Genomic DNA, 26,918 nt, shown 5'->3' with positions numbered 1-26,918 from the left:
AATCTTCTTCTTTTCCTCACTTGAGCATAAGCTAATGAAGCTGTTTCTGGCTCTTCTAGTGCGTCTTAACAAAGAGGGATCTCTGATAGTCACATCAGGCTTGCAGGATGAAAGTTCAGTGTATATTGAACTCCTTTTCGCTTCTCATTTGCTGCAAAATGAGCTTGTCCAAGTGCCTGCAAATGGATGGATGTCATCGGTCTTGTTGAAGGAATCAATTTATAGAGGGGTCTGCTTTATGATCCATGCTGTCTGTGGCGTTTACGTATGTGTGAGTGTAGATATGCAGTTATATGTATGTGTGTGTGTGTGTGTGTGTGTGTATGTGCGTGTGAGAGGGATGGAGAGAGCCTCACTCTGTTTCCCACTGAGAATGGAAGTGTTACAAGCCTTCCAGTTGCTTAAATAATGATCTCTATCAATCCTGATTTCCCAGCTGACTCTGTGCCTTCACACACCAACTCCTGTTAATCAGAACATTGAGTACACTCTGAACTAGACTATCAAGTTTAATACTTGCTACTGACACTTGTGGGTGTACATTTACCTGTACCTTTGCACTGGGTGAATGGGCACGAATTCATCAGTTTCATGGCCATTGCATTTCTCCGTGATCACTATTGGTCACATAAAGGATGCAAAGAAAGCAGTGTGATAACTTGTTCTAACTGAGAAGCAGCTGGCATTGAACTTTAAAGCCTGTCAATAAGCACACAGAGGTGTGAATAAGCTTGGCTTTCTGTCTTAGGGCTGTCACTCATTCCGGTTTAAGCCACTCAGAATGAGGCATGCAGAGAAATAAAGGGGGGGGTGAGAAGAAATGTTTCGACCTTCTCCTCTGGGAAAAGCTGCAGATTTCTATTTTATCTTGGTTCTCCATCCATGCTCTCTGCAGGGGAATGGAGCTATCCAGTGTTCCTTGGATTCCCAGCTATTTATCTGCATGAATTTGGGCTGTGGGAAGAAACTGGAGTCAAGAGCCCTTTTCCCTGCAAGATTGCAGAATATTGGCAGATAAATTGTTGTTACCGGTATTGTTGGTTCTCACTCACAAACCTTTGCTGGAGGTTGTGCTTGCATTCACACAGATTCCGGCATATTCCCTGCAAATCAGCGGCAGAGATCAGCTGTCGGGCACCTCAACAAACAAAAATCAAGACATCCTGTCATTATAACAGCTCAATATGGGAGATGTTTGAATATTCTGAAAACGTTTAAACTCAGAATCCAACAAGGTTGCTTCGGTGAATCAATTTGAAAATCAATAAATGTATTATCGGCTGCTTCTACATAATGCAGGATCGCAACCTGCAAAAATCCTGTAAAGGAGTAGGACAGGCGAGGAGTAAGAAAAGACGCAAAAAGTGAAAGGTTTATCATTTAATTAAAGTTAGTATGGCTGCTTTCGTCTCTTAACTGTCATTCATGATGATAAAAAATCACCTTCCCCTTCTCTCTCTTGAGCTCCCTCTTATCTGTGTGTGTGTGTGTGTGTGTGTGTGTGTGTGTGCAGCCCTCCCACCCATTTTTACAGACCGCTTCAGTTCAAACTGAGGGTGTTACTGCAAGGGCTCCGACAACGTAACTATAGGGCTAGTTGACGGCTTTACGGCTGCAGCTTACATTCCCATTTCCATTCACAGTGCATTTGCAGGCACATTTACATCAAGAAAGGGGTATAGTTGAATCCGAAACTCAAGGCTTTGTTACTGCAAGGCCGCAGCTGTAACTTCTGAGCCATTGGCCTTTACGTGCATCTTATGCTACAGGAAAATTGCCCCAGGAAAGCATGTTGAACTGAGCCCTGCCTGAACCAGTTGTGTGTGGGCGAGCCGTTCATTCATAATGTACTTGACTTCCATTAGAAATTGCCCAGCAGGTTGAGGAAGTGAGTCAGTGGGGTTTATGTAAGATAGATGGAGTACACTGGATCAGCTCTTTAGAAACAGAAAATGGTTTTGGTTTCACTTCACTTAGTATGTAAAAGCATGTGATTCACCCCCTCTGTCAAAGGTCTGTCAGTGCAAGCATAAGGTGGACGCTGATGGAGAAGCTGCACTGTGCCGTTTGGTTTGTATGGAGGCTTTTATCAGGATGAAGACTCACCACTCATTTGTATTCATCTACTCCCACACTATACTTTTGAATATTAACTTTGTATCACTCAAATATAGTTGTTTTTTTGAAGCCGCAAAGTGTTGTGTAAGAGCTGGGCTGTTGCCGCTGTCTATGATGCTTTGATCTGTGGAGGTGTGAGATGTGATGGCGGAGGCGTTAAAAAGTGGGCCGGATGTCAATTTACCCGTTTTGCTTTAAAATGCCTTTTCCAATCGCTCATGGATCTGTTGTGCAACTATCTGTGTTTGTGAGCATGCCCGTGTGAATAGGTGAGCCATGACTGAGGTGTTTTTGTTTGTGTGTGTGTGTTTTGCTCTGCAGGGCTGTTCCTGGTCAGTGATATTTGTGGATCTGGACGCCCACAACAGGAACAGACAAACCCTCTCTTCCCTTCTGCCCAGAGAGTCTCGATCCCATGTGAGTGCACCTGTCCAACCTTCTGTGTAACTGCTAAAATCAATCATTGAAAAAATGCAATCACTAAATCACACAGCCTACTTATACAGGGGCTGCTGAGTATCCCAGCATGCAATGGTAAAAAGCGCTGAAGTCCATCACTGATCCAAGTCTAAACACTTCCAGAGAGGAAGTAGTCAAGGTCTCTTTCACATGACTTTTTCCATTATTTTTAGAGATAACCTCTGATAACTTGTTATTATTCAACCTTGTTCCTTGTTGAATCACTTAATACACTTTACATACAGGCTTAACAGTGAAAACGTCAAATATTGGTGCAACGATGACATTTTCCTCCTCTGAGTTAGAGCAGTTTTATCAAAAATAGATACGATAATATCAAATTAATTAATTTGTTTGCTTAATGGAGCAGGGGCCAAACATAGAGACATATTGTAACGGATGTATACAAATAATATATACAAGGCTTCTACTTCCATAAATAAAAGGGATGTGTTAAAGGAAGAGGGTGAAGCTGATAATTACATGAACATTTGAAAGCACATCATACTAATTTAAACTAAGTGAGTGTGTTTGTGCTGTATCAGAACATGTGTTGATGTAAGTTGTGTACGCATGCACACTTGTCTTAATTTACTCCAGGCTTGTGAAATCAATGTCGACAAGCTCGATTTGGTTGGAGGCAGAGTTTTGGCTTTGAGACTCTGCGAAACTCTGAGAAAACAGACCTGAAACGTTTCAGCAGTCACAGACTAACACATCCTCCATCCTGTCTTTTTGGATTCAGATAAGCACATCAAAGGCCAAAGTAGAAGAGTAGGCCTACCACACAGTCCAACTGGTGAAAGGTTGATGCAGCCATCCTGCAAACCACACACTTATATAGGCGTGTCAGTGGATATACATTATTCAAGCAATGCATTTCCCTCTACCTGTGCTCATACAGGTTCAGCGCTAACAAGTAGTGGAGCGAGAATGAAGGGAGGTAAAGCTGTTAAAGGCAAGAGTGATGGATGGTGAGAAATTGAAGTGATGTGTTCTGAGAAAGCAGGAACAAATTCATCCACCACATGTGGTCTGAAACGATCACCTCTCTCCCCGCCGAGTGTATCAGGTGGAATTGCCTTCGTCAGCTTGTGAGGAAATTAGTATAATTTGATGACCAGAGTGGCATTACAGCCTAATGGACTGACATTAAGGAAGTGCAGGGAAGGAGAGAGAGACCGAGATTGAGAAAGATCGAGAGAGAGACCGAGAGACCAAACGTGTTCTGCGAGATGATATTTAATTTCAGCGTCACCTCCCGAGGACACTAACACGGATTAATAATAAAGGGGATTACAATCGACAGAGTAGAAGTCTGGCTCCTTGAATTACTTTAGCAGTCTGAGCAAATTTCGAAAGATTCCTCATGCAGAAAATGTACTTGACATCAAAACTGTGCATATGGAATGGAATTCTAAACGCTAAACTAGTTTACACACAAAAGGTGCAATACGTCAAATATAAATAGTCCGCAAGTGATTAATGGTTACATCGACACCAAAACAGTTTTTGTATTCCTTTGGTAGATGCAAATTACATATTCTAATACAGATTTTCAAATGTTCAGACAGGATATCCAGTGTTTGTGTCTGATGTTTAGAAGTCAAATTGAATAAAAGTGAAGCATTGGTAGCAGTTTGCAGTGAAGCTGAGGTCTATGAGTATCCAGTTCTGTTGCAGCTTATGGTATGGAACTGAATTGTAGGCACCGTCATATGGCATTTTGACAACATTTAAAGTTCATCATAACTTGGTGGAAAACTGATAGAAAACTCCATTCAGGCATGACAGACCATTGTTTCAGCAGGTGGCAGCAGTTGAGGCCCAGGCTGGTTCCTAACAATGTCCTTCCCCCTGGCAGAACACAGATGCGGCCTTGTTGCCCACCATCAGCTACCCGGCCTTTGCAGTGGACGATGACGCCCTCTACAGTCAGACACTGGACAAGATCGTCCGCAAACTGAGGGGCAAATATGGCTTCAAACGTTTCCTCCGAGATGGCTACCGGACCGCTAATGAGGACAAGAATCGACGCTATTACAAGAGTGCTGAAATGAAGGTGGGACATGTAACATTTCTCCTTTTTTTAGGATTTAATTACACCATTGTGTTGCTTCTTTTGCATTGTGATGATGTTGTGTGTGTAAGTGTTTGAAAATGAAACACGATAATGATCAACAAGGGAAATGGTTGAACATTTAAAATCATTCTGTCCTATAAATAAAACAAGTTTAAAAGCAGATGCTGGCTTTACAAGTCTGAGCTCATCCAGTCAGGCCTCAGCTCACGCATAGTAATGAGGAGAAATTTACAACATCAGAGGAGCCTGTTAGACGGGCTCATTCATTGATCAACCTCAAATGGGATTAGTAAATCAAAAGATATATCACTCACCCTGTAAAAGCTTTAAATGTAAGCAAGAGGACGTCGTGTTTTCTTGTGGTGCAGTGTTGTTTTCCCCCTCTCCTGGTCTGTGCGGTACTGCGAGTGTTGCTGATGATCCAGACCCACCGCAAGCATGCTCAGAGCAGACGCATGTCTATCTCACCCGTGTTCTCTCTTATATGGCTGTAATGAAGACAGCAGAGACATATATGTGACTCTTCCCTGCCTAATGATTTACTGTCAATACAGCAATAGTGATGCAACTTGCTAAATCATGGCTACATACACTGGGGGATAGTTCATGAATAACGGCGGCAGATTGATTTGTCATTAAGGGAAAATAGCTGCAACTCTCTTTCCTCATTCACATGTCGGGGGAAGCGTTTCATAAAACTCACACTTGATTGATTAGTCACTTTATTTAAATGGGGAACGATTTGATCTGATCTCTGGCGTCCCATCTCTTTGCTCTGCGTCTCACACATCCCTCACCGCGCACAGCACCAGACCCCCCACCGTTCGAGCGGTAGGATTCAAAGACACGGAAATTACAATCCTCCTAAAGCAGAGAAGCAAGGTTGTGCCACACCACTTCCCTCACCAAGCAGGCTCCCTCACAAGCTCTCCATGTCCCCTCCCTCTCTTCCCTGCAACATCGTCTCTGAGCCTGAAGCTGCACAGTTTTAATTACAAAGAGGCAAATTAGTGACTGTGTCTTGAAACTATCGTCATGTTACTGCACTGATTTAATTTCATACTGTGACAAGTAAGAACAGTTTGTATTGGATTTCTATCTGGATCACTTCAGGGATAATGAAGGTTTAAACACACTATTGTTTTTTTCCCCAGCTTGGCAGTGGTGACATTTTCTGTTTAGCTTGTCTGCTGTATATTTGCTCTTGCAAATCAAACAATATGCTCCTCTCAAGAGACTTAATTACCAAACTCCACAATGAGGATGGCGCTACTTTTTAAAGGGAACGAGTGGAGCTGCTTGGATCGGCCGTCATTTGTTCCCCAAACCAATCCCTCATACACTCGTTGATAACATACCAGAATGCTCCACCACTCATAAAGATACCAAAATAAGTGACATTTTAGTGAATGTGACTGGTCCATGAATCATGCAAATATGTCCTATTAGCAGCATTCTGCTCTAGGGGGAGATATTTCTTCGACCAATGTTTTCCAATATGTATTACAAATGCATCCCATACAAATGCCCATGACATTTTAAAACGTACACTCAGTATTGTGCAGGCAACCATTTGCTCATACTAACAAAAGGCAGAGTGATGGAAGAAGGAAAATGTATGAAAATAAATTCTAGGTTGGAGGTCTGAACATCATTAAGTCATATTTGCAGACGCTTATCCATATAACATATACATATGAGGTTTCAAGCAAAGATCAAGTCCGCAGGGAACAGAAGATACTTGAAATAATGCTCTTTCATTTATCCACTCTTCGCCTATAGATCAGGCAGAAAGAAAATAAATGTGCTGCTGTGCTGGAAATGCTTCTCCTCTTTGTATATATATTACATTAATCTTATTCTTGTGTATTTCCTTGCTTTTTCTTCAGCCACTGCATGTCTTAAGCAAAACCTTACTTTTCAAATGTGTTTGAAATTTAAGTAAAAGCCTGGGCACAAAATTAATACAATTTGCAGCTCCCAACCATGTCAGATACTAATCTTTGCACTTAGGGGGGAAAAACCTGACCTTAGATTTATTATTTTAAAACTTTTCCCTCTGCCTGTGTATTTAAAGTTCACTGAAAGTACACAAGGCACTTAAAGGCCACATTTTAATAGTGCGTTTGTGCCAACCAGTCAAATTACAAGGTCGCATGAGGACAATGAGCTCCAGCCAAGCACTTATTGTCATTATCCTATGTGCAAATGAGTTGTAAGGGGTCGGACAGATCACTTATTATCTTGTCACATTGCGATCCTCTGCCTTTTAAGCAGTTCTGCCAATCACAGCAGCTTCTTACAGATGCACGCAAGAGTCTGGCCAATGTCAAGAGACCAAACCCAGATATTTAGAGTAGTTGTGTTCATAAGCAGTTGGTTTATAATCCTGTTTACATAGAAGGGTGCTCAAGCATATACATTCTACTTCCTCCTGCATGGATTCAGCCCTTGTAGCCCCTCATTCAATATAAGTTGCATTTTCACATTTGCTGCAATTTAAATATCACAAGGAACCACAGGTTACCACAGTGTGTAGCTAACTGTGCTAACTAGCTAGTTATATTACAGTGGAATTTGTGTTACATTACAACCAGTATCCACGCAATTGAAGTTGCCGCATAAACTCAATTTGCTGCCCAGGTAGTCCGGCTCATATGGGACCTGTACCTCTGCTTTTCATTTGGCCTAAGCTGAGTCTGATTAAGGTCTGGGTTTGACCATTGCGTGCGTCTAGGTGCTCATGTGTTGGCCTGACTAAAGGTCTTGGTCAGGCTAATATCAGACCATTGCTGTGTGTGTGTGTGTGTGTGTGTGTGTGTGTCACCAATTAGGGTAAGAATAATGTTGAGTGTGCATTTTATTGTTTGTAAAATGCCAACATGTCAAAATGATGCTGGATCCACTATGTAACAATGATCAAGAGCCCCCTTTGCCATTATATTTGCTGTTTGACGGCAATTATACGATATGCGCTTATGTGTGTGGAATTGTAGATGATTTTTCATTCCCAATCAGGGAAATATTTATTCTTTAGCAGGTAAAGGAGAATATTTATAAATCTTCCTTTCATTTCCTCTCTTTCGGGTGCTTTAATTGGCCCGACACTTCACTCCCAATCTTGTTGTGCTTATGTGACTGAGTGTAAATTGCTTGTCCTTTTGTGAATCCCGTGTGATCCTTTCCAAGTGATTTTAATAGTTCAGAATCAGTTCAATGAGTCGACTTGACACAGAGCAAATTATTGCTGTAGCTGAAGTATGAACGTCGCAGAATTAATGAGCTCAGAGGGACAAATGGAGAGAAAACAAAAGTCAAGATGTTATGAACTGCTGGTGCTGAAGATGTTTGGTCTCTTGATCGACTCTGTTTACCGGTGGAGGATGTCAGGCATTCAAAGCTCCCTAATGTCATATTAATACCTTGATTCAACACTAGTCGGATGGATTATAGACTCAATATACTCTCAAGACAAAATTACTACAGAGCTGGTTGGAGAACACATGCTAGGACATTGTGAGCAGTGTAATTCTTTAAGAACGTTTCTATTCTGCTACCTCCTGCTGGTCTTAGTTGAAATGCAGAGACACAGTTGTTATAAAGATACAGCATCTATGGAGGATCTCAGGAACTCTACCTTCGTAAGTGTTTGTGCTTTTCTAGCAATGACATTCTAGTGTGTTGTGTTGCTCCCAAAGCAACATAAATAGAAACTTAACCTCCCAAAAAAAAGTCAATCTCTGCCCATTTTGCTCTTATCGGCGACACAATCTAACAACCATCCGTAAACAGAGTCCAAATCAATGAAAGAGACCAAATCGCTGCGCCTTGAGCCTTCTTTGTGCTAAGAACTTTCTACACTGGAGGCCGTGCTGTGAATCAGAACTTTATCTCGGAAATATTTTTGAAGAATTCTGGACTACTCTTGCCATTTCCTCGTATGCGTTCCCCCGATGGGAAATAATTTACCAAAGGCAGGGCACTCGACAAAGCTTTAAACAGCAAATAGTGCTCCCTGTGATTTGAAGGCCTCGTGGGCAGCAGTGACCTGTTTTTTTCTCGTATCATTTAACAGGGCCTTGACAGAGTTCTGCTCTTGGCTGTCACAGTTGCTTTGTCGGTGTGAAAAATGTCCAAAACAGTAAACCTCTTACAAAATTAAATGACTTTTGGCTGAGGTGACCAGTGAGTGGTCAGTCTTCTTCAGCGGTCCTAAGAGGAAATAAACAGGGAGAGTATGGCTCTGTGCTCCGTGAGTTGTGGAAGCTCTGAAACACTTTGAAATTAGTTTTTCTAATCCGGTGGCTAATGCATACAAAGACCTCCAAGACTCAGTATTAGCAAACAGTATTTAATGCCTCAGTTCCTCCAGGAGCCGGCCCTGCACCCAGTGTCACCCACAGTCAGACCGACCCCACTGTGCAACACACTGATGCCTCTCAGATTCTCAACTCCTGGTTATTCCTGCTTTATTGCGTAACTTCTCTAATATAAACCCAGACTTTTCACGTTTATTGCTTTGAAATCTGATTACAAAAAATGTGAAAACTCATTGTACAGCAGTATTCTAGGCATCGTCCTCCTTTGATCCATGTAAATGATGAAAACCAGGAGACATGATGAAACGTTATACCTCCACCAAGGCGAACAAGTCCAGCTTTTTATGTTGTAATAAAATATTTAATCAGCGACATTGTAGAATGCTAATATGACAAATTGATGAATGTATCAACACAGTAAGACATCGTTACCAAGAATACTTTTTCAGTTTCTTTAAGTTTGCAATTTTGCAGCAATTGTGACAAAATATAATATTATAACGGAAGAAATTCATCATATTTTCCTTTCCTTTGAGTGCTAAGTTCAATGCCAGGAGTGTCTTTGATCCAATAGCTGTGTTTCTACTCCATTTCTCCATAAAGCATTAGCAAAGTGTACAATTTAGAAATATTCAAATGTGAATACGTTGTCATATGACTCGATTTTCCTCCTGTCACAACATTAAGATCAGAAGTCAACATGGAGCCGGCTTTACACCATCTAGTAGCCTTCTGGGAGGTAATGATCATTATATCCTCAAATCTGCAAACCAGAGGCGACGACCAAGCGCCTGCAGTAATGTGAGGAAAGGCCATTCAGCGGCGGTGCATTTGGAAGCAGCCTCGTATCAGAGACTTCAGGGAGGTAATTGTCCTCCGAGACCCAGCGGGTGCAGCATTTGATGAGTTGTGGCCGAGCTGTGTCGTGTCCTCGGGCGCCACTTCCCACAGAGTCGTGTCCTACATAACCATTCATTTGCAAATTGTGTTTTCCATGTCAGTTGTGCGAACTACTTCTTCATCGACTCGCCAAAAAATCCACCTCAAGTATCGAGCCGACAGAAATGTTTTGTTCGCGTCTTCCGAAAAAGAAGCTGCTAGACGGTAGACTGAGTTTCTCTGTCGTCGATGCGGAGTGAAGTTGTTTGTTGGTGTTGAGCAGAAGAGTCCATTCTGCTGCCTGTTTACCATTGACAGAGAGCAGCAGTCTGTGTGATAGACACTTTTACCAATCAGTTGAACTGCTCAAGCACAAAACACCAGGGATTGCTGCCCGTTTTACAGCCTCAACAGGCCAAAAAAGCACAGGCCCCTCCTGGATGACTGCCTCTACTCACCCTCCCTCTACCTTTTACTCCGGCTGTCAGTCACTCCATCTCTTTTCTCTCTTTTCTGTCTCTGGTTTTCATCGTCTGATCAGTAATGTTGCTGTTTTTGTCTTTGCTCGCAATGAAGCCTTGTGCACACACTGCAGCAGGATGTGCAACCATATGCGTTCAAGACAAACAATGTCCCTTTTGTAGTGTTTGTAATGTACTGTGTGTGCGTGTGCGTGTGTGTGTGTGCGCTAGGTCTAATCACCATCCTTTATTTTATTGGGATGTAATCTTTGTTATCGTACATCAGCACAGGGATTATTGAAAAAATGTGGGACGCAGATAGTCAGGCGTAATCATGTTTAAAATTAAATGGGAGTGCAAGTGCTGTCTCTCTCACTTTCCTGCTCTCTCTCTCTTGCTCTCTTGCTCTCTCGCTCTCTCTCACACACAGTCATATATACAGTCAATCTGTAATGATGTATTACATTGAGGTTTTAAAGATTATCTGATACTTTCATCTTTTTACATGTTTCCCTCGATGCTTTACACAGCCTCTACGTGTGTGTGTGTGTGTGTGTGTGTGTGTGTGTGTGTGTGTGTGTGTGTGTGTGTGTGTGTGTGTGTGTGTGTGTGTGTGTGTGTGTGTGTGTGTGTGTGCGTGTGCGTGTTTGTGTGTTTGTTGATCCTCCCAAGGCGAACATAAACAAGCCAGAATTGAATTATTGGGGTTAATAAGCTTCTGTTTTACTTTACTGCCATCTCTGCATCTGACTTGTAAGCAAATGATTTAAGAGGTTTCGTGTGTGTGGCTGTTTGGCACACAAACACACACACACACACAATCGGCTGTAATAGGATTTGCTGTTGAATAAGATTTAGATAATCATCCAACAAGCAATGTTGTTCAAAATTTAAGTGTTTGCTTGGGAAAACGCTCTCTCTCCACTCACTCACTCACTCACTCACCCACTCACTCACTCACTCACTCACTCACTCACTCACTCACTCCATTTATGTCTGTGAGTTCAGTCAGACAGCCTGAAAATGATCTGACAAGTTGCTCATAAGTTGCTCGTCCCTGTCAGTGCTCTCATTGTTTTGTCACTCACTTTCTGTATTATAAACGTTATGACATTATCGACCTTCAGCCTCTCTTTATGCAGCCAACAGAGCGGCTCAGTGCGAGTGAGAGAAATGTCACTCCACCTCTCTGCTCAATGTCACGTCTTCTATATCCCTATTCCATATGCAGCGTTAGTGAAGCTATTCTGCCTGCATCCTCTTCCTCCGCTGAACCGCTGCACTGGGAAGAGCATTAATTCATCTTTTCCCCTCTCTCTCTCTCTCTCTCTCTCTCTCTCTCTCTCTCTGTGTTCCTCCCTGCAGCTTTTTGATGGAATCGAATGCGAGTTCCCCATATTCTTCATCTACATGATGATTGACGGTAAGCCCTGTTATAGCCACAGCCGCACTTACGATGCCATACGCTCCTCGAGAGGGTCATTGGCAAAATAGAAGACGTCTGTAGTAGCTTTTGACAGGAAATTACATTGTTTTGTGTTAGAGGACACGGAAGTGCTTTTAAAAGAGGATGTGTGGAGGAAGACTTCTGCATTTATTTCCTCCAAACATGTAAATTTAGGCATCATTTACACATCACCCTGTCAGTCCAAACCCCTGGAGTTTTAGACCAAAAAGGGTAATTTCTTCCAATGGTGTATATTTACACACACACACACACACACACACACACACACACACACACACACACACACACACACACACACACACACACACACACACACACACACACACACACACACACACACACACACAAACACATGCCACCTCTTCTGTCTTCATACGTATTCCATTTACTGCAATCTTTACATAATTATTTTAGTCATGCACGGTTCAACATATATGTGTGTGCGTTGGTGTGTGCGTGTGTGCGCTTGTGTGTGTGCTTCATGCAGGGGTGTTCAGAGGAAATAAGGCCCAGGTCAAAGAATACCAGGAACTGCTGAAACCCATCATCTTCCAGTCATATAATGGCGGTAAGTAATCTCAAAATGATGTACATATGCACACACACACACACACACACACACACACACACACACACACACACACACACACACACACACACACACACACACACACACACAGGAGGGATAGCACATATTAACGACTCTCTCACCTGTAATAATTTCTTCTCTCTTCTAGCAACGCAAAGTTTCTCTCATTAATTCCCATCATCCATATTCAAACACACACACACACTGCAGCCGAGGCTCACCGGGGCATCGGGCTCAAACTGAAATCAGCCTTTTCCTTGCCAGCGCTGAGCCTCGCTGCCGTATATATTCACCTGCACCCGTTTGCTCTCCGGGGAGCTGGAGCGATGGCGGGATGAGGAGAGCTTTAGGCTGCCGTGGAGCGTTGATAATAGAGCTGGAATAACATGAGCCAATTAAGGAGTCAAGAGTAACGACTCGAGACAGAGCAGACTTATGTCTCCATAGTCATTTTGTACAGCTCATGTATGAATTAACAAAACTCCTGGTGTTAATTAGTTAGGCTTTACGGCTTTATCACCAGGGTATTTTCGTCTCGTTCACTATTAATGCCTGTTTAAGTCTCTGTTCTGTCGGACGTTTGCTTAATGTCAAATAAGTCACAAGCTCCTATTGTCCTCAAAAAGACAAAAACACACATGCAAGGGACATACTGCTGGATTGTGATAAATAGGGGTAGTGTCCTTTAGTAATTCCTTTTGGATTATACATACATGTTCCATATTATATATTATATATTTGTTACTTGTTGGAGCACTAAGTATCCAGTCCACTACTACTGTATAGTTCTAACTTGCTGGTTTTCTTTCAGTTTCCCCTGTTTGTTTTGTTTGTTGTTTTACTTTTTGAATTGCAGTATGAGTAAATTAGCAGCCTCTGTACATCTCCATGGTTTACTGTGGATGAGGTCATACCAGGCTGGAAGTAAAAATGTGTGTAAAATATGCAGGACATTTTATTTTTACGGTGGGAAGACAAATAAATTCATATTCATAGCAGGTTCTGCCAATAAAATCCCAATCTCACCATCCGAATGAAATAAAAGATGTCCTCACACACACACACACACACACACACACACACACACACACACACACACACACACACACACACACACACACACTCAGCAGCCTTGTCTCTGTTGCCAGGCCATGCTGTGATCCCTAAATACTACCATGTACCGGCTGACTTTGTGGAGGCGGAACAGAACAAGCACGGAAGCCAGAAGCGTTTCCCTAGCAACTCTGGCCGTGACGGGATGATGTTCCTGTGGGGTCAGGCCCTCTACAGCATCGCTACACTACTGGGTAGGCCCACGTGTGTGTTCTGTGTGTTCTACACATATACATAGATGCTGCCTGGTCTAATGAATGATTGAGAATGAGAAGGAGCGCTCATAAGGAGGAGAGTTCTCTGGTCAATCAGCTTAAACCCATATCAGACATGTCACACTTGTAATGCAGTGTTAAGCCAAAAAAAAGAAGATTCAATTTAATGAAATGCCTATAAAAAATCTGTAATCTATTTGGGAAAATGCCATTAGTGAAAAGAACATGTGCTTGATCATCGTGTGTGTGTGTGTGTGTGTGTGTGTGTGTGTGTGTGTGTGTGTGTGTGTGTGTGTGTGTCTGTGTGTGTGTGTGTGTGTGTGTGTGTGTGTGTGTGTGTGTGTGTTTTCTCCAGTTGATGAACTGATCAGCCCTAAAGATATCGATCCCATTCACCGTTATGTGCCACTCCGGGATCAGCGCAATGTCAGCATGCGATACTCCAATCAGGTAAGCATTCATATGTTAATGTCTTCATGCCCGAGCTCAGCGCCTCACCACAGCTCTCATCTGGACTCCTCTAATAAGTCTTCATATTTAGAATAATAATGTATCATACAGCAGTCTCAGCATTTGTTCATATGACATGTCAGAGTGTTTTGGAGCTCTGAGGTAATAACAACATTACCTGTTAAAAAAGGACATTTTTGCAGGTTGTTTGTTTTTTAGTGGAATCCAAGTCTCACACACAGTTTCTTAATGCTGTTGCTGCATAATAACGCATCAGGCACATTATTAATATATTCATCCACTGCCATAATCAGATTCTGCTCCATCATTCTCAGCTTTCCCTGCGCTGCTCCCTGCTGGTTTCCCTTTCAAAATGTAAAATAAATTTAGAGCTCAAGGTGACTGGGTTGTCTCATCAACAATCTGATATCATTTGTTTTTGCCAGCATTGCCGGTTATCTCCTTTCATTCTAGCCCCACACAAGAACCCCAAAATTCAAGAGCAAAAGTCAATAAGTAATGCAAAAACACATCATTATAAAAATGTCTGCAGGTTGTATTCTCTCCCGCCCGCCCCCGAGCTCAGTAGACAGCAGGACAGGGACGAGAGGATCCTCGTCCCGGTCCTGCTGTCTGCTTACTGTTTTAATTACGACACATTCCTCAGCCCCAAAACAGCAGTTTATCCTTTTTAACTTGACCAGGGTCAGTCAGCCTGAATGGTTAATCACCTCTGAGATCACATCTGAGGTTTAAGCAGCTGACAGGGTGAAACGCAGCTTTATAATTGTTTATTCTCTTTGCTGTATAGTGTCTCATTGAAAAGAAGCTTTATGACAATGAAATGGATGAAAGATCAGTATGAAATATCACTTTTTAGGGCTTATTGATAATCCTTAACACTACAAAGATGAACTCAGTAACTAAGTTAATCAAGTGGGGATGTTGTACCTTAACTTTAGAATCAACATCATCTTCTTCCCACATGGGCTTTCTGCATCATCATAGGCTGAACAGATTACAAATGGAATCCAAAGCCGCCATCACATCTGCATGGTTTAGTTCTGTTCTGTTGGACTGCGGCTTGTTTTGCCCCGTGGTACTTTAGTTTGGGGACGGGTGTGAACACAGCAATGGTGCTTGGCTGCAGAGCAAAAGGACGACATCAAGGCCCTTTGTGTGGGAAGTTGCCTTGGTCGAGCCCCGAACAAACAGGAGCTGTTTTGTTTGATTTCGGTACAAACTTGAACACGGTGTTGAAGTATTGATTGATCGAGGAACCACAGGGGGCCAAGGCGCTCGTGGTTAACCTGAGCTGAACTACGCCTTTGATTCTGCTGGCATCGTTTTACTTTTTACAAGGCCCCAGTAATGAAAGTCTAGCAACACGTTTTGTTTTTCAGGGCCAACTTTCAATTTCCTGTGGCTTATGTCGATGTTTTTTAAATCACCTGGTATTTTTCCTCTGTTAAACCAGACTGGGATATTGGAAACTCATCATTCAGCCTATTTTGTGCTTTCTTATCAGTTCCTTTATGATATTTCTGCGTGTAAGTGCATTGTGCTCCTCCGAACCAGGGTCTGGTGTCTGCTAAGGCTGGTTCCTCTCAGCGAGGCAGCATATTTTCTGTTGATAGCTCTTATTTTAATGGTGAAAGGAACAGCATCACAGCTCGATAAGTGTCCTTACTCTCTGATGGGCAGCAAGCGACGCTCAGCATGCTGCCCATCAACCCAAGCCTATCACATTAACTTTGATGTTATCACTGCATGTGGTCCAAGTAAATGTGAGTGAGTCAACGGTTTAAGTCAGATTTCATTTGTGTGGGGGGAAACAATGGATTGCCTGCCCCAGCGACGAGGAGGGGGACGTTTCCATGGCGTCTGGTTGAAACGCTATGCTGTGGCTGCACAACATGTTTTACGCTTTACCCTCTGCTTGTCGTTGAAGTTAATGCAAACTGAACATTGAAGCGAGGTGTCCAAAACAGATAACAAAACCAGCAGGTGGGATAGAGCAGATGAGCCGTCATGTGGAGGAGGTGAGAGACACTGCGGACACAGGGGAAATGGAGACGCCGCGTTATTTATCTTCTTTATTGAAACCGCAGCGCTTCAATTGCTTTTTTGCGGTTTCCAGGGATTTTGCTCAGAACAGGTCTCCATCGCTGTCCATCTTTTTTGCTCTTTGACCCCAGACGCCGTCGCATAACAGCAGCTGTTGTATCATGTGGACGATTCAGATGCGCAGGCTGTTCATTTGATGGGTGTCATTTAAACAGGAAGTTATCAACCCAGTACTTGACTGCGGGTGTTATCTGTGTGCTGACTTCCAGAATTCAGAAACGTGCCAGTTTCCCTTTGCCAAACTCAAACCAGTTCTCAAGCTGGCATGTTCAGTATTTTCCAGTATGACACAAGTGCAGCAAATCAATAGACCATCTGTTTAATTTGCATTGTAGTTCTGCTGAAGTGCTGCTGAAAAGCTGCCGTTTGTCTGCTAAACCTCTGTATTTATCACTCCTGTCATTTCCTTCCTGTTTTCACTCTATCTTTTGTTTTTAAATCTCCACTTTTTCTGTCCCAGTCAGACACTTTAGCCACACACAGGTCCTGTTGTTTGGCTTTGTGACACAAAGAGTTTGTAAAAGGCAGAGATAAGCAGGGAGGTTTGGGATTGTGAAACGAGATAAATGGCAGAAGAGGAGAGTAAAGGAAAAACCTGTCGATACTCTTGATGCATTGTGCTGCTCGCCACCACACCTGAGCTCTCAGAAGAGGAAACCTTAGTGGGTTTCAACCGAAGCTCTGACATTAAGACTCAATAGAAATGTATTACAGAGCTCTCTTCTCTCCTGTTTGGTGAGTTATCCATCATTTCATCTTTTTTCAGGAGAAAAATAAATTTCTATTTTAAGATACGCTTTGCTCAATGGAAGAAGGCTCAGTTTGCAGAAATTTGCTGTTTGGTTCAATAACTCTCATAGACATTCCACCCCAAAAAACCTTTACTCAAAGGGGAAATATTACATTTTTATTACTTTAGTCAAGGAGGTCATGTTTCCATCCATGTCTTTTATGAACACAACAGCCTGTTTTCATTCGGTGTGCCCACCAGTGCTGCAGCAACCAAGGTCAATGAGTTTTTAACTCTTGAAAGCATCGCAACGGTTTCAAAATAGACCCCTAAATGCAAATAAGGACAAAGCGATCTGTGTTACACATCCTCTTTAAGTATCTTAATCAGCATGATGAAAATGTTGTTTATCATTTATTTCTTGATTGCAATAATTAAATTGATTACAGCAACTAAAGTTTGATAGTTGGATTATTGTAATGCCTGGCAGAGGAAGTGAAACGGCGTGATCTCGCTCCCAGAAAGTGCTGAGAATGTACACAACGCAGAAGCACTTTAATACGGACACTCTAATTTTAAATGTGATTGTATAGCATAAATTCCCTGTGTTGTACATAGGTAAGTTGCCGTGCATTAAAGTTTCATCAGGTGCGTCCTCTGGAAGGGTAAATGGCGCCTCCAACGCCTGCCGTTTCACCGGAGTGCTGCTCCGAGGATGGGCTGTCGTGATTTAGCTGGCGAATGGGGCATTCGTGCAGCTTTAATGCCTTATGGAGTTTAATGTACAGGAACCTTTTACCTCCATAATGAATTTCATCCGCGCTAAAGGGACTATGAGGCTATAAAATGAACACATACAATTTAACCATGTATGTAAGCTGGGCAGCCAACAGTGAAAAATCATCAGAAGAGCATCATCTGCACCCTAATAACAGCCACAGACTGATACTTCCCCAAGATTGACTTGCGTTTTTTTCGTAATATTTCGCCGCCGCCACTTCACCGGCGTTTGTAGCAAAGTGTTCTCTGCACTGGGGCTTCTGCAGTGGAGATGAGATGAACGCTTCCCAGGGTTGAGAGGGGTGAGTCGGATCAAATGCACCCTGGGGAGGGCGGCGTGACATCCAACTGACAAACATGCAATAATGCACTGCAGGCGTAGCAACTGAGGCTATGAGAAGTCATGAATGGCAAAGATAGCGAATGTCTGCAGTTGTTAATGTTGGTTATGTCACACACACGCTTTTAACATGATATGCTTAATCTACTTAGCTGTTCAGACATGCCACAATTTCTCCCTCTGGGTGTCTATCTCCCTCTTTTTTAATCCCTCTCTCAGTCTGTCTCTTTAAATCTGGTTCAGTCCTTTTTTTCGTTATTTGAACACACCCACATACACACACACCGAAATACATGACAAAGAGTTTGTGTCAAAAATAAATCCCAGCCTCTGTTCTCTGCTGGAGCCTTGAGTCAAATCGCTCTATTGTAGTCCAAGAATGAGTTTCTACATATACAAACACACATACACACACACACACACACGTGCACACACACTGGTCTTGCATGGTGTGACAACAAGGTTAATGGGAATGTCACATTCTGGTCTTCATTGCGGGGGCTGTCAGTCACGGAGCGATAAGGACGAGGTCAGGAGAGGCCTTCAATTGGATGGTGCAACGGGACAAAGCGCGCCTCCTTAGCGGTGAGATGGAAGGGAAGTGTGCAGAGTGAGAGAGGGTGCAAAGTTCAGAGGGAGAAGAAAGGGAATGAGGTCGAGTAAGAGACGGATGGCGTCGTGAAGGGAGTTAGTGAAGGAGAGAGCAGAGGGAGGCAGAGAGGGAGAGAGAGGAGGTCTGTGTGTTTAAATGGATTGTCGGTTTGGATTTTTGCTGCTTTATGAGGGCAAGAACTCGTCGGTTAATTCAGACAAGGGGTTATAGTTCACTTGTTAACCTCAGCATGTTTGGAGATGGTGGAACAGGAAGTGTCCATCTTTTATCAACATGCAGTATGAAGAGCTTGTGGATACAAACATGAAGTATCTTGCAGGTAGTCTCAGGACACCATCTAAACTCCTTTCTGAACACACTCACTCAATGTAATGGCACTAAAATGCAGACATGCATTTCTTTTCTGTGTTTCTCTCTCACTTCACTCACACACACACACACACACATATGCTCTGAGTGGGCTAGACCCTGCTGTTTGCCAAATGGTCTAGTGGCAGGAACGAAATGTCGGGCCCAGCTGTGTGTGACAGTAAAAGCCTTAGAGAGATGGCGACTGACCTTAACCTGCAGGGAAATGGACATCTCTCCCACACACTCACACACACACTTTCCATACATCTGTACTCTGCACACCAGAGTCTGTGCTCAAATGCATACACATTTCCCCCCTTCACAGTCATACAGAGTACAGGTCGTTCCCGGTACACTTACGCATTGCTTTTGCATTTAAATGTATGTGTGCGTGTGTGTGCTTTGGCATATTCTGCCTGTATTTGTCTGTGACCAGCTGTGCTCTGTTGCCAAGGGTCCCATTAGCGGTGGCTGATCTTGTTTGGCTCCTGTTGTTCCTTTGTTGTGTCAGTGTTATCGACCGGTGAGCCACTGTACAGTGTCGTCCGGCGTCTGGCTCGACAAACAAAAACAGAAGGAAGCCGCTGCGGAACATAACCTCAGGGGTGACGGCCCAAACACCCCAGGATTGATCCAATATTTGACCTTTTCTTACTTTTAACCTTGTACCTTCTTAGTCCCCTCTTTTACAAGACACTGAATCATCTCTGTTGCTTCCGGTGGTGATTCTTCATTACATTACATTACATTACATTACGGTCATTTAGCAGACGCTTTTATCCAAAGCCACTTCCAATTATTGCAGGGCAGCCATTATTCGGCGCCCTGGAGCAGTTGAGGGTTCGGTGCCTTGCTCAGGGGCACCTCGGTAGTGCCCTGGAGGCAAACTGGCAACTTACCAGCTACCAGTCCACTTACTTTGTCCATACGGGACTCGAACCTGCGACCCTCCGATTCCCACGCGGAATCTCTACCGACTGAGCTACTGCCGCCCCTTCTTCAGTATTACAAGTCATATATGCTGACAGGAGGCGTCTTCAGCTGCTCGCCGAAGGTGATTGCTGTCGGCTCAAACCTCCTGCAGCTCTCACTCAGCAAATTAAAACGCTAGTATTTGACCACAGCGTTTTAAAATTCAAGTAATTAGCTCTGCGTGCTGAAGCAAATGTGTTTTTTTTCCAACCGGGATGAGAGATCACTAGAGCCGCATATATGTTTAAGTCCATTTATATAAACAAATCGATATTTAATTTACTGTGACGGTATGTTGATGCTTCAGCTCTCACATTTCAGGTTTGTTTTGATTTAAAATCCCAAAGTGGTGGAGTAGATATTCCTTATATTATCTGTCCACATCCTTTAATCTGCTTTGGATGGCAGTAATTATGCGAATCAGAATGAGAATGCGATGTTAATTCCAAAGCCAGATTAAAGGCTTTTTATTCATTATTTTACAGTCCAGTTTGCAGCCACAAACAGAGACGCTGGAGTAGTTTGAGCAGATGTACGACAGATTCCTGGAGGAGCAGGGAGAGGAGGTGGAAAGGTCTCCAGCGTCTGCTGTTCTGCCTTTTCTTTAACTTTACTGTCTGTCTTCACTTTCTGTGCACAACTCGCAGCAGCCAAGCAAGATTGTTGTGTGATTTGAGCAGCTGACAGATTTTGGAAGTTGTGGAGTTGTTTCGTCCGAGTTTGGCATCGATCATGGTGCAATATGGGAATTTGAAGAGAAGGAAGAGGAGGAGGAGGAGGAGGAGGATTCTGCATCTTTCTGTCTTTCTAGCAAAGTGTTATTTGCACCCTGGCACTTTGACTAAATGCATTTTACTGTTCTAAGGTCATAATTAAGTTACATGTGCAGTGTGTGCTACTTTTTCACAATAAAACACGAGATTCCAGGAGTTCCATAGACAGAAAGAGCAGCGACTTATAGCCTGTTACATGAAGGCATTAGCTTTCCACGTGTGTGACGCTGTGAGCACTGTACATTGCTGCAGTGCTCAGATCATTATGCACACACATCACACACCCTCCCACACAGAGACGGCAGTAATCAGGCCACTTATCTTCCCCAGCCTTCCCGTGCTCTCCAGGCGTGATATCAAACAGGGCGGCTCTGACAAGCCAAGTCTCCTGTAGCTCAGGCGGCCGCTCGCCTTTAATACCAATACATCTTCTTTTCTGCTTTTGTCGTAAGGATTCGCAGGCAGAGGATCGTATTTCTGAGCAAAGTCCAGGGGACAATGTATCGCTCCTTCAGTGGAGTCGCTGGAGCCTTTACAATTACAGCCACCACCAGCGTGCGACGCAATTCACTCACTTCGTTCCCCTCTGCCGAGGTCATTACAGCCCCCCCCCTCTCCCTCTCTCTCTCTCTCCCTCACTCTCTGTGTATCTCTCTCTTTCCAGTCTGGTTCACCCTCCGTTTTCTTTCTTTCTCTCTCTCCCTCTCCCTCTCTCTCTTTCCCCCTCTCTCTCTCTCTCTCTCTCTCTACCTCTCCCTCTTTTTCCCTCTCCCTCTCTTTCCCGCCTGGTTCACCCTCCGTTTTCTCTCTCTCTCCCTCTCCCTCTCTCCCTCTCTCTCTCTCTTTCCAGTCTGGTTCACCCTCTGTTTTCTCTCTCTCTCTCTCTCTCTCTCTCTCTCTCTCTCTCTCTCTCTCTCTCTCTCTCTCTCTTCTCCCTCTCTCTCTCTCTCTCTCTCTCCCATGTGTCCTCTTTCACCCACTTTGTGACACTGGGACAGGTTTCCGTCCCGATGTCCCCTTGGACAGCAGACATGTATTTAAACTCCAGTCCTGGTTCTCAGTGGCGTTCTTCCCACCAGATGACCTTTAGAAAGGATCTAAGCGCACCACCTGACGAGAGACATTTTCCTTTCTCCACGGCCCAGATTTAAAATGACTTCGCATTTCTTTTCATGCCCCCCCCACACACACACACCTCTTTACACCCCCTGACACTTTCAAATATCCTCCATCAAAATGTGAATCTGAGCTGCACAGAGAGCGACTTCTAGAGGACGACGCAGAGCCCCGACTCATTCGTTTGTACCGGGGCAAGGAAAGGAGGGATTAGATTGCATTCAAACACTTTTCCCTTTTGAGTGGCAGATAAGTTCCCTCGCTTCCTTTTTCAAAGACTTTCTGTTTTGTTCCCTTGCTATGCGATACGGTGCTCACTCCAGACCGGGTCCCCCTCGGTGCTGTGCCTTAGCAGCCAGCTCACTCAAGAGGGATTTGACCTTTCAAGTAGCGGCTCAAACACCCATCTAGTTCACTTTTCACACCATTTAATTTCATTATACAGGGAACTAAATCAAAAAATAAGACCTTGATAAGGAAAGATCATCCAATCAATCAATCAGTCAGTGAGTCAGTCTATCAATGCTGCGGTGCTTAGTTGTCTTTCTCTGTCCTTCCAATCACAAATGGAGGTGTGTTTGTTAATCAAATGCAGGGAACTTTGACACTTGGATGGGGATAGAACTCTCGCACACACACACCTTGAAATTCATTGCACACTCACAAATTGCACTGTCACCCTCACAATCTGCAGCTTTTCCTTCTCTCTCTCCGTTTCATTTCACGTTCATATATCTGAATATGGATCCGAATCATCTTGACTGAATTCTCAGCACTCACCGGAGGCAATTGCTGTTTCCATTAAAGTGGTTGCACCCAAGGCATTAATAAACAAACTTTCATATGGGATGGATTGAAGTTGTAAAAAAGCAGAAATTAAATCTGAGAAAAAAAACCGACTAAATCTACTTTTTTATTACACAATAGAGAGACGGGACAAGAGAGACGACGTGATGTCAAAGTGTCACGTTGAAAAAGGACAGAGCGAGACAGACAGTGACGGGGCCGAGGAAATGAAGAGTAGTAGCTGCGCGAGCGAGCGATGGACTGCACGAACGAGACAGAGAGAGCGAGAGAGAGCGAGAGAGAGAGAGCTCCAGACGTGCTTCTCATTTTGTGTCACAATTCAGTGCTTTTAATTTGCGGGAAAAAGTCAAATGAAGCGGAGCTGAAATTCATTTCTGTTCTGCAGGGACTCGCTTTGCCGCTCACCGGCAAATGGCTTCTTACTTTGTCAAATGTGGCCCAGTCATATCTCTGAGGGAACGGGGACGTGCCAGACAGTCTCTGCCACAGAGACACTGCGAGTCCGTCCACCCTGTCCGCCGCAGATAGATGACACTTGTTAGCAGCTTGTCTCATTTTGTCCCAGCTCGTGTCCCTTTTTTTTTTCCTCCTTGGGGAGGGTTGAGATTTTATTCTGTCATTTTGCTTCTGGAGGAAACACTTTGGAAGCTTTGGAAGCTTCTGTGCCACAGAAAGTGATGCATTTCATGTTTTATGTACAGAACCAGCAACAGTGTTTTGTTTGGAGGAGCTGAGAAGAAGTGTGAGAAGCTGCAGGCATCAGCGCAGCCATGTTTTTGTTTTGTTTACACTCCATCTATATCCTGTTAAGATTTTTTATTTTTTTTTTGGTTCAGAGCTCCCAGATTTTATTTGGGGCAAAGTTGTGTTACAGTGCTGTGATGTCTTCTGCCTCAGATCGTCCCATCGAAGCTAGAAGCAACAGTAGAAGTTGAGTTTCTGCAGGTGCTGCTTTCTTCTGTGTGTGTGGAGTTACGACGGCTGCTCCTTCCCCAAGTTTTCCTTATTTATCCCAAACTGCGAACAAACGGTGTCGCTTTGTGTGTAACACAGGAGCTTTGTGTTGAAAGCCGCACCGACCCAGAGGCCTCGGCTTACTTTATAGCTAGAACTTTCAGGGCTAAAACTCTTTCTTTGCAAAGCTCTGTGTGAACTTCTGTCTTCCCATGGCTGTAATTTATCCACGTATACCCCCCACCACCACCACCAGGGGGGGTTGCTATGAATGATCAGAAGCAGAAGACGAGGCGCTTCTTTAGGGCCGCACTTGCTTCTCTAACTTACCTCTGCCTTAAAAGAGAAGAAAGAAGGAGCAGCATCTGTTCTGTCTTGCAGGGATGAAGAGGCGCAGCTTTATTTTCTAATATATTAGGGTTTTATGACAGATTTGTGTCACCACTCCTAATTAAGATGCACCTTTCGTCAGTCAAAGCATGCGGTGTGTGTTTTTGTGCATGCAAGTAAACATCTTTCTTGTTTTTCCTCCTGGTTTCAAGACGTGCCTGAAGTTAGTGCACACAATCGAAACACACACTGTCATTAGGCCTGTCACGATGACTATGTGCATGCGTCTGTTCTATAATTATGTGTGTGTGAGTGTGTGAGACGCAGAGTGCACAGGTTCACATTTGAGGAAGAGGCATCAGATGAAAACTCTCCATTTGATTCAACAGAGTAACAAACTCTGCAGTCTTAGATATCAGATTGATTGATCACTACAGATGAAGTTTCCCCAGCAAACTCAAACTCGGCTTTATGTTTTAAATGAAGGTGTGTGCGTTTACCTAACACGCAAATGAGGAATTACCATAGCAACTCTTTCAAGGCGAAACTGTAAAAGCACCCAGTAACAGAATGCTCTTCCTCTTTAAAGACCCTTTGAGACGCTTTAAACGGATAGAATTTAATAGATTAATATAATCAGAGGAAGCGTGCGTACTGGTGGAGGCTCCGGCAGGAACCAAGGAGAAGCTTTGTTTACTCTTGCGCAATTTATATTTCCATATTTAGCCAGTGTTCAGCATCCTTAATTATCGTTCTGCCACATTGCTCTCGCCACCTGCCAACTCCTGTTATAAGCTCAAACATCACGGATGGCCTAAGCCGCTTCTCCTTTGAACCGGTCCACGCACGAGGATCTCACGTTAATATTCAATACCTCCATCCATTTTTTTTTTGCCTTTGTTTTGCTTGATCCATGAATAAATGAATCCTATTTCCAAATCAATTCGGTTGCTTAAGTTGGAGGCGAAACGCAGTGGTATTCATGTGGTTTAATTAAGCATCGGCGCATTTGTATGGCTCAGTAGCAGAATGATGATATGCTTATTTCCTACCTCAACCCCGACACCTCAGGCAAACACAGCAAGAGGCCAGCATGGTGGAGTTCTCCAAGGTGCCCTCTTGTTTGCAGTGTTTAGCTCTTCTCTGTGCCAGTCGGTGGGCTGAACTTCCCTCGGGCACATACAGTACACCTTCTGATGGTGAGCATCATGTATTAGTGACGTTTTGTTCCGTGTTATTGATGCGGAGCTCAGGGTTGGCAGCTGAAACACACGAGCGACGCAAAATTGCCATGGAAATTTATGCTTTCAAAGGATTTTAGATGTCATTCATTTGTGACCTTCAGCGTATTCCTCTAGTTTCTAGGCTGTGTGTTTCTATTGCAGGTTAGTCATTGCCAATATGGCGCCGAACCCCATTAGAACCTGCTTGAGCCCCAGCCGAGGACGTAGTAGCGTAGTAAGAGCGAGGGAGTGTCTCTACACAGTAGATTACAGTCAATAATACTAAAAAGATCTGAAGTAGGCTGACATCCAGTTCAAAGCTTGTATATCTTATATTTGGCTCCTCTGATCTATGTCGGCATCTTTTCAGTGGAACTTGTTACACTCACGTTAGCCACGAGCAGCAGAATAACAAAAATACAAATGTTTTGTATTCTCTTCAGCTTCCCTCTCAGACTCAGACACACCACTGCTGTCACACTACACTGATCTTTTTAGGGTGCCTGTGGAAATGTTTAGTTAAAGGCACATCTTTGAAGGACCAACTCATTTGCATCTCTGTGATTGACTGAAGAGGAGCTCAGTGCAAATGAGAGAGTTGCGTCGCAGCATTTTGGACGCCATCACTCCTACTTCATCAGGAGAGATTTGTTTGCCCCCCCCACACGTCCCCTCCCTCTCTTCCCCGGTTCTCTCTCTGCTCTCTGATTGATGGTAACGAGCTTGCTGGCTAAATCTGAGCTGTTATCGACCAGATAAAATGGCTCCTATGGCCATGGCTCTGTGTGGGAGTGCTTGCACCTGTGCATGGCGGTATCAGCGCTCTCGGGCCTTCATTTGAGAGAATGTTTGCATGTTTGTGTATGTATGTATGTATGTGTGTGTGCATGAATGTATGCAAGCTCACAAAGAGAGCGAGATGAAAGGCACGAGCCGCTGCCTGCCTCCTATATGGCCCTAAATAGATTCAGTGCACTGAAGAGGGTCTTCACCATTTACAATACACACACAGTCACACACTGATACTGCACATGAATTTTACAGAGAATATTTCTACAAATTTACTTTATGCCCCTAAGTGAGATTTTGAGATGTTGTTCCTCCAGATATACTGAATAACATACTACTACACTATATACTTTCAATATACACTATAGACTATACATTTACCTGACAGGTGTAGTTTCTAGGTATGTTTGCAGATGAAGACTCAACACGTCATAAGCTCATAAGACACACTAAGGCTCATATCCTGAAAAGCATGAAAATACACATTAACTACAGATGCTGCTTGTTTATCTAAAACAGGAAAACACTGTTGACAACAACTGCTTTTATTTTAACACATGAGTTTATGTTAATCTCTCTCTCTCCTCTTTCCTCTCTCCTCTCTCTCTCTGTCTCTCTGTCTCTCTCTCAGGGTCCAATAGAGAATGATGTTGTGATTCACGTGGCCCTGATCGCTGAGAGCCATAGGTACTACATGTATTTTCTGCGTGTGTTTCTGTGTGTGTGTAGCTTTTCTTCCCTCTTCGTTCCTGTTCTGCCCACTCAGTGCTCATAAAGCCGGAGCTCAACCTGACCTCTACTTTCCAATGTCACACTGTGTATTGCGTGTGTGTGTTTCTGCATGTACACACACTTTTGA

At 43.6% G+C, this 26,918-nt stretch overlaps 1 protein-coding gene across 2 annotated transcripts in view; it reads left to right on the top strand.

Annotated features, from left to right (window-relative positions):
* Positions 1-26,918, top strand: part of phkb (phosphorylase kinase, beta) — a 73,190-nt gene that overhangs the window by 24,709 nt on the left and 21,563 nt on the right. For both annotated transcript variants that reach the window (XM_076155585.1, XM_076155584.1), the window contains 7 exons: positions 2,440-2,535; positions 4,442-4,639; positions 11,685-11,742; positions 12,275-12,355; positions 13,525-13,683; positions 14,060-14,154; positions 26,691-26,746. In XM_076155585.1, coding sequence (XP_076011700.1) covers positions 2,440-2,535; positions 4,442-4,639; positions 11,685-11,742; positions 12,275-12,355; positions 13,525-13,683; positions 14,060-14,154; positions 26,691-26,746 — 743 coding nt within the window. The remainder of the gene's footprint in view (positions 1-2,439; positions 2,536-4,441; positions 4,640-11,684; positions 11,743-12,274; positions 12,356-13,524; positions 13,684-14,059; positions 14,155-26,690; positions 26,747-26,918) is intronic.

This window comes from Genypterus blacodes, unplaced genomic scaffold, assembly GCF_046128005.1.
Source record: "Genypterus blacodes isolate CSIRO-AG114 ecotype Tasmania unplaced genomic scaffold, CSIRO-AGI_Gbla_v1 ptg000067l_1, whole genome shotgun sequence".
Lineage (NCBI taxonomy): Eukaryota > Metazoa > Chordata > Actinopteri > Ophidiiformes > Ophidiidae > Genypterus > Genypterus blacodes.
The sequence above is the reverse complement of the archived record's forward strand: the minus strand, read 5'-3'. Positions and strand labels throughout refer to the sequence as shown.